The 8,118-nt window shown below is 35.9% G+C and overlaps 1 protein-coding gene across 1 annotated transcript; it reads left to right on the top strand.

Moving 5' to 3' along the window:
- Positions 1-13: 13 nt before the first annotated feature.
- LOC134614505 (uncharacterized) lies at positions 14-7,654 on the top strand. The gene is made up of 5 exons (XM_063458411.1): positions 14-163; positions 2,564-2,719; positions 3,651-3,779; positions 3,865-4,002; positions 6,504-7,654. Exons 1-5 carry the CDS (start codon positions 161-163, stop codon positions 6,591-6,593), a joined length of 516 nt encoding a protein of 171 aa, XP_063314481.1. The 5' UTR covers positions 14-160; the 3' UTR covers positions 6,594-7,654.
- Positions 7,655-8,118: the final 464 nt, after the last annotated feature.

Below are 8,118 nucleotides of genomic sequence, written 5' to 3'. Positions count from 1 at the left end.
TGGGCGGGAGGAGGCTGTGCAATCCTTGGGGAAGACAGTGAGCTGTTAGTGTGTATCCTTGTTACCGGGTAACAGGCAGCTCTGCATTCATTGAAGGGAATAGTGAGCAGAGAGGTGGCTGCGTCGTCTGCTCTGCTACAGATTCACATATTTCAAGGAAATGGTGAGTTAATGTGTAAATGGTAGGTAGTAACGTACATGGCAGGATACATTTATGTTTGATGTGAATGTTTTGTGTTTATTATGTGAAGCCTGGGTATCTTAGTGCTCCTCTTGTTTTTGCAATATACAAACTAAAGCCAGCGTAAGTCAGAAATTATTGTACCGTAAGTCAGATTTGGGCAAAGTGTTGATCCTTTTAGAATGACAAAGCATTGTGGGGGTTGTAGATGCAACAATTGGAGATCCACCTTTTGGAAACCCCCATCTACATGATATTGCTATCCTTGTCTGCATCACCTGCTGCATGCACACTTCGCATCTGGTCATCGGCAGTTTGAGATTTGCTGTTCTTATGGCCATTGTGTGAATACAACACAGGTCCTTATCTCATCTGTGTTTGCTAACCTATTAAAATGTTCAGTTTACAGGATCAGAATGTATCTAAGTGTGACTGAGATCAGATAAGGTGTAATCTGCAGTTACTTTCTTTTGTTATGAATTAGTAGATTATATGTATATATTGTATATTAATTTTGTATTTTATTGTACACTAACTGTAACAATGCAATGATTTGTGGACCCAGGACATACTTGAAAACGTGAGAAATCTCAATGTATCTTTCCTGGTAAAATATTTTATAAATAAATAATATGTCCAATCTTTTGTATATCTAGATATGCTGTCCTGTGACAAAATGGTAAACAAATCCAAGTATTTCTTACTTTAGAGAGATGCATAACAATGGTAAGGGTTACCCATTGTACAGCGCTACGGAATTTTGCTGGCGCTATATAAATAATACAAAAATAATAATAATAAGGGTACCAACACACATTTTGTTTCTGTTATCTGCAAAACAAAAGGGAACCAAAATATAGAAAATTAACTAAAGAGGGTTTTATTTTTTCATTTATTGTGTACGTACTTTTGTTTCACCCTACTATGATGACAGAACACCATACAACATATCACTACCGGAGTAAACAATTGTTGATTTGAAAATTGAGAAATGAGATACTTACAGAGTTATTCATTAAAGTGAGAATTCAAACTGAATTTAAAGGAATATGTATTACTGACATTATAGTGCTAGAATACATATTTAGCTTCCGGACCCCAGCGCTGCGGAATTTGTTGGCGCTATAAAAGTAATAAAAGGTAATAATAAAAGGTTTTTAACTTACTTTTTCTCCATCGCTGTGGCTGGCCCCAAATTCCTGGCTCAGATTATCAGTCTTAATGATCTAAAACAATCCAAAGCATTCCCAATAGGTAAAGACACCAGAACCACTACATTAAGCTGTAGGGTTCTGGTGACTATAGTGTCCCTTTAGAATCTTTAAATTCATGTTGACTTTTCATTTAAGTGAATAACCCTGTTGGGATTTATTAGTGTAAGAACCCATATTTTAATGCATTTTAAAGTTAATACAATAAAAATGCAAGCAAATTAATAAAATTATAAAAAGAAAAATTTTACAGCTCCCATGTTAAGCACTGTTTAGTGGGTCTATTTGAAGCTGCCTCCCAAATCAGGAAGAGCCTGAGAGGAGTAGATTTTGCCATAAAAGCAGTGATTTGCATCACTTGAGATGTGGCCGGCTGCCTGGCTCTCACTCGCTCTCTCTCTCAAGATAAGTTGTACTAAATTATTACAGGCAGACCAACGTTCCTACTGTCTGATTGACAGCTAGTTTTAACTTAAATTTGAAATTCCAACCCAGTTAAGACATACTGAGACAAGGTAAGGACTGCTTTGTCTTAGTATTTTTCCTCCGCTTGTCACTTTTTTACACTGGGCACAGTTGACACTGTCAAAAAGTGTCAATCCCCCAGCCATCACTAGTGACGACTGCAGGGAATTGGCTCTATCTATGGAGGGTCTTGCGGGATCTTCCATAGACTTCAATGCTGTACTCTAAGCCGCACCAATTAGATGGTCATTGTGAGTCCATCTAATAGAAATAGCTGAGTTTTACTCAGCCATTTCTGCGGAAGTTCCTCTAGTAGCTGTCAGAGTGACAGCTACTAGAAGCATTCAAACCTTGCAATGAAAACATTTCCGTTCCTGCAGAACAGCAATGTTTTCACTTGCAGGGGTAAAACTGCACGGCACTTAAGACCATTTCATTGAGATGAAGTGGTCTGGGCACTATAGAGTCCCTATATGTTGTTCTCCATCAATATCTAGTGTGTTTCTAAGACTTATTTCTACATTGCGTTCTGACAATAATATGGTAAGAGGTTACAGTTCAACCTGTAGCTTTTGTCTGTGAGTATATTTGTATAACAATAAACTCTGCCTGAATAAAAGTAGCATACCTTAGCAAAACAATTCCGTTCTTCAAAATACAATTTCTATCAAAAGTACATTATTTTCTCATTTCTGTATTTTTGAAGGCATCTGTCCTAAGGAAACCAGGATTGGGTGTTGCTCAGCGAAAGAAAACTGGAGCAAAACCCGAGCTAACAGAGGAGCAAAAACAGGAGATCCGAGAAGCGTTTGATTTGTTTGATACAGATGGATCTGGCACTATAGACGTGAAGGAACTAAAGGTAAGTTTATTAGAGTTAATTAGAACTTGGTTTTGGAAACCTTAATGTTTCCTTGGGGATTCCCAAAAATACTGAAGAAGTAGCTGCTTGACAGAGAACACTTTATAAAGTATACTTTTTTTGAGATGAAATTGTCTGGGTGCCTTTTGTCCCTTTTATTAACTGTACAAAAGTATATTGAATTGATGGGTGTTTTTTTCAATTTTCATTGTTTGTTACATCTGTTATTTAAAAACACACACATTTGACAAGTGTAAAAAGCTGATATATCCACTTGTCATACACACCAACACAGTACTACAGTGAATGGTATAGCAGCATAGTGAAACATGTAGCTATTGCCCAACACCTCACTATATTTCTTCCCTTGGAAAGTACGTAACTATTTTTTTATTAATTTGTTTATAAAGTGTCAACCCATTCTGCAGCCCTTTAAGATCTACAAATAATTGCAACAAGGCAACAAGTTTGACATACAATAAGTGGTGAGGGCCCTGATCGTTAGATTAATTATATATGATTGAAATATGTCATTGTTTAGTTTGTTACTGTTGATTAAAACGTGATCTCCCTGCTTTTTGCAAATTTACTTACATATTTTATTTGTTTATTAAGTCATTAAGTGACACTGTCTCCCATGTTTGTTTATTTAGTAACTGTTTCACATCTTATTATTAGTAAGGTTACTTGTATTCAAACCTAATATGGGACTGGAGAACATTAATTCTAGGGAGTTTAGAATGTTCTTCTTCATCTTTTTGAAGTTTTTCTGAATTGAGTAAAATCTCTCATTATTTACCAAATAGGCTCAGTAAATGTATATAGAGATTGGAGATCTTTTTTAGTTTAGTGAAAACTTTGTATTTTTAGTTTCTTTAACATCATAGAAAAAATGGATGACTTGCTTAACAGTATCTATTATCTTTGGAAGGTTGCCATGCGAGCTTTAGGCTTTGAGCCAAAAAAAGAGGAAATGAAAAAAATGATAGCAGACATTGACAAAGATGGTTCTGGTACAATTGACTTTGAAGACTTCTTAGCTCTCATGACGCAGAAAATGGTAAGCACGCAGTACTGTATATGGTAACTACTCTGTCATCCTTTTATTTTATACATCGCTAATACTCCTTGAACTTTATTACTAGAGCGAGAAAGACTCCAAGGAGGAAATCATGAAAGCCTTCCGGTTGTTTGATGATGATGGAACAGGAAAGATTTCCTTCAAAAATTTGAAAAGGGTCGCCAAGGAACTGGGTGAAAACCTGACTGACGAGGAGCTTCAGGTATGTAAACACAAGGAGATAATGCTGAATTATGTGCTGCCTACCAAATCAATATTACTATTATGAAAAAGAACAAGTGATAATGGCACTAAATGTATCAGATAATTTTCACATTTTTTTCCTATTATTGGGGAATATTACAATATAGCATCAATACCATTTCAATAAAAAAAAATTCTGACTTTTGGCCAGAAAACCAGAACAGTTGTTGAAATTATTGCAATCCAAAATTCACAGATTATTTTACTGCTGGTACAGGCAGCCATGTGTGTTGATGATGCTGTCAGGTGACTGGTATTTTCTGTAAAGTACTGCTAAATGGACATTTCAGGTGTTGTGCACATGTGTACGTGTTGTGTTATAAATGGTACTATGGTGTATATAGTAGTCAGAAGTGCTTTTTTTGTCATTTCATTTATTGGTTACCAAGGAATCATTAGTTAAGATTAGTTGACATTGTTTAGTGAAGTCAGCAAGTCTGGGGAGGTTTTTATGGTGTTGGTTGTGGTCATGCTAAAACACTTGTACATTTTTCAGAAACTGATAAATTGTTCTAAAAGTTATTTTTTTATTTTTTTTAATCCACTCTTCAAGTTCTTTTAAGTGTTACATTCGCTAAGAGTACAATAGTTTGTGTGGAGTATCAAACTCTTCTTTTGAAAGAATTGTGGTCCCTGAACCAATAATGGTAAAATTGTTTTAGAAAAGTACCAGAATGGTGAGATTATGATTGCTTCAACATTATTAACAGTTCAGATGTTGATGTGTCAATTTATTATAAAATGAGATTTTAAATAATATTTCAATGCCGCTTTAGCATTTTATTGAACAGTTTCATACATGTCTTCATGGGTTGATTTATCATAGAAGCCACCTCTGTGAAAATGTGGGTCCTCTTTTTATCCATCGAGAAGGAGGGGAACAGCTCTATTGAAATGTAAAGTAATTAAGCTGAATCCCTGTCAAGAATATTAGCAAATGTAGCCTCAATCAAAGTAGTAATTTTGTTGGGATGCTTTGATGTGCCATGTAAAAGCTGGGAGCAGTAGGGAGGAGAGCACAGAAGAAAAATAGAAACTTTTTGTGCTAGATGCAGTTTTTTTTCATAGAATTTCAGGATTATTGATCAAAGCGAGAATTGTCTGGAATTTAAAGTGAATTTAAAATTTTAGGTCAACGTAGTTTAACGTGGTATATGGTTGACTGGGAAAATTGCTCAGTTTTTCAGCTGACCTAAATTTTGAAATTAACTCGGAATTCCTGGAAATTCAGTGACCTATCATAACTAGGCATCAGTAGTATATATATATATATATATATATATATATATATATATATGAATGAATGAAAAGAGATGCACTCACAGGTCTTTGATAGATAAAAAAGTCGGTATTTTTATTCTCCAAACAGGATACACATTGTCCGATCGACGTTTCGACCCCTTAGGGTCTTCCTCAGGATCCTGAGGAAGACCGTAAGGGGTCGAAACGTCGATCGGACAATGTGTATCCTGTTTGGAGAATAAAAATACCGACTTTTTTATCTATCAAAGACCTGTGAGTGCATCTCTTTTCATTCATTCATATAACATAACGTGGGATAGCACCTAGGCATTTATATCTACCTATTGTTTATTTTGGAAAGGGTGAGTGCCAAGACACAGACTTTCTATATATATATATATATATATATATATATATATATATATATATATATATATATATATATATATATATATATATATATATATATATATATATATAAAAACTTATGTGGTACCCACTTGTCACACGTGAATGCACTTTCTATGTGTAGATACTATAATCACCATCTTAGAGGATCTTACGTATGTACTAACATGGCTGCAGGCAGAGGCGTAACTAGAAACCACGGGGCCCCAGTGCGAAAATTGTCCTGGCCCCCTCCCCCCAATACATCTACCCCTCACCCCATACGTCCCTCCCCCCACACACACATGCAGACAAACAGATACACATAGACACATACATACAGACACATACACAAACATGCAAAATGTTTGTCACTCTCCTGTTTCCTACCTTTTAGGTGCAGGAGGGTGACTTTCCCTGGGGTCCAGTGGCTCAGGCTGATGGGAGTTCGAGATCCCACTTTGACTCCCGCGTAGCTCCCGGTGATTGCTGGGAGGAGTGACCGGGGCAGTCACTTCCTCCAAGCGTGGTAGCGCCTGACCTCATCAGAGGGGGCCCGGTCGCGCTGCTAAAGCACAGCACTGACCGGGCCCCCTGGAAATTCATTTCCATCGGGTGGCCCTAACAGCATTGTCCACCCAATGGCACCCGGGGCCGCAACACATGACGGCGGACACCTGGTCGCCCCCTGGAGTGACGGGCCTGGTTGCACCTGCGACCATGGTAGTTCCGCTACTGGCTGCATGGAGCACAACATAAAGATAAAGCATGTTGTTTAATTCTTTATTTTACAAATAGTATATATATTTTTATTTTATTTTTTTATTACAGGAAATGATTGATGAAGCCGATCGTGATGGGGATGGTGAAATTAATGAGCAAGAGTTTCTGAGGATCATGAGAAAGACCAGTCTTTATTAATTAAATACTAGCTCTCATGAACCAATTTTGGTAACTTTTGTTCCTGTATTATTATAACCATGTCGGTTGAATTACAGGTTGATCTGCAAATAAAAAAAATAAAAATAAATAACAACAAAACATGACTTTTTACCATGTCATATCATGATATGCCTATTGAAAATTATTAGCAAAGCACTGTATATAAATACCTCTTAACACTATTCAATTCAACTTTCTATGTGGATAAAACAATTATAATTTATATTTAAAGAGTTATTCACTAAACTTAAAATTTTAGCGAATCCAAAGGGAACGTATAATCACCAGAACTGCTACAGCTTAGTGTAGTAGTTCTGGTATCTATAGCATGTGTCTGCAGTCCTGGCACTGCAAATGTTGCATTTTCAGAGAAAAGGCAGTGTTTACATTGCTGCCTAGGAACACCTCTATGTGCAGTCACTCAGACCGCCACTGGACATGTTTCAGAGTTCTGCATGGAGATGCATTGATTCAGTGCATCTCTATAAGGAGATGCTGATTGGTACAGCGCAGTGTTTTGTGCCAGGGACCTAAATATGTATTCCAGCACTATAATGTTCCTTTAAATCTGAATTTAAAATTTGAGGCTAAAGTAGACAAGATGTGACTGTAGTACAGCTGGATCATTTTTCTACATCACCTACTTTAGCCTCAATTTTGTGATCTGGATTTAATTCACTAAGGTTTGGAGTTTAGTGAATAAACCTGATAATGAGTTTGTAATGCATTCTGATCTCAGCGTTCTAATAACTGTTGTATTCAGTAAAAGCACATGTGCAAATATCTACTGTGGTTTCTACTAATGTGTGTGTCTGTGTGTGTGTGCATATGTTTAATTTTTATATATAATATATATATAATTTTATTACGGTAGCAAAATACCTGAGAATGTTGCTGGATGCTGAGATATAATTTGGTGTGATATATATTTTTTTTCTCTGTATGTATAACTATCCCCTACATCCTGTTTAATAATGTGTAAAATACATTAGTACAGTCATTGTTCTAAATGATTTTCAATAAATATATTTTTTTGTATATTTTGTTTGTGTGTGCAGATAAAAATTTCTAGTATGTCTTTTAAATATTCATTGTATTACTTTTTAAGTACTAAAAAAAGGATATAAAAATGTATACAAAAAGCGAGCTCTGTGCAGGGTAATAGCTGGGCATAACCCCGTTTAAATATTAGGAATGGAAATAGGAGCAGGATTCAAAGAAGAAAGGCCGGTACCAAGAACATAACCCAAAAGACATCACCCTAGAGTTACAATATATATTTATTAGAAGGAAAAACATACTACTTTATTAGCTCCAAAATAGGGGGCAACACACTCCCATTTGTGAAAAAACTAAAAGTGCATAAACCTGAGAAAGTAGTGTAGAAAAATAATTATAATTGAGTAGCTACTAGGAATGTTAAATAGGTAGGAATACTCCCAACATAGGCATGTAATTGTAACTTTATGAGTGACAATGTTGCAAACCTAATAGCTCAAATAGC

The sequence above is a fragment of the Pelobates fuscus genome, chromosome 6 (assembly GCF_036172605.1).
Source record: "Pelobates fuscus isolate aPelFus1 chromosome 6, aPelFus1.pri, whole genome shotgun sequence".
NCBI classification, from domain to species: domain Eukaryota; kingdom Metazoa; phylum Chordata; class Amphibia; order Anura; family Pelobatidae; genus Pelobates; species Pelobates fuscus.
Note: the sequence above shows the minus strand (reverse complement) of the source record. Positions and strands in the feature narration are given on the sequence as shown.

What these genes read in the sequence shown, in the direction of transcription:
- LOC134614505 (XM_063458411.1), top strand. An exon ending in TAGACGTGAAGGAACTAAAG is followed by an intron (nt 2,720 to 3,650) that starts GTAAGTTTATTA and finishes TATCTTTGGAAG; the next exon opens with GTTGCCATGCGAGCTTTAGG. An exon ending in CTCTCATGACGCAGAAAATG is followed by an intron (nt 3,780 to 3,864) that starts GTAAGCACGCAG and finishes CTTTATTACTAG; the next exon opens with AGCGAGAAAGACTCCAAGGA.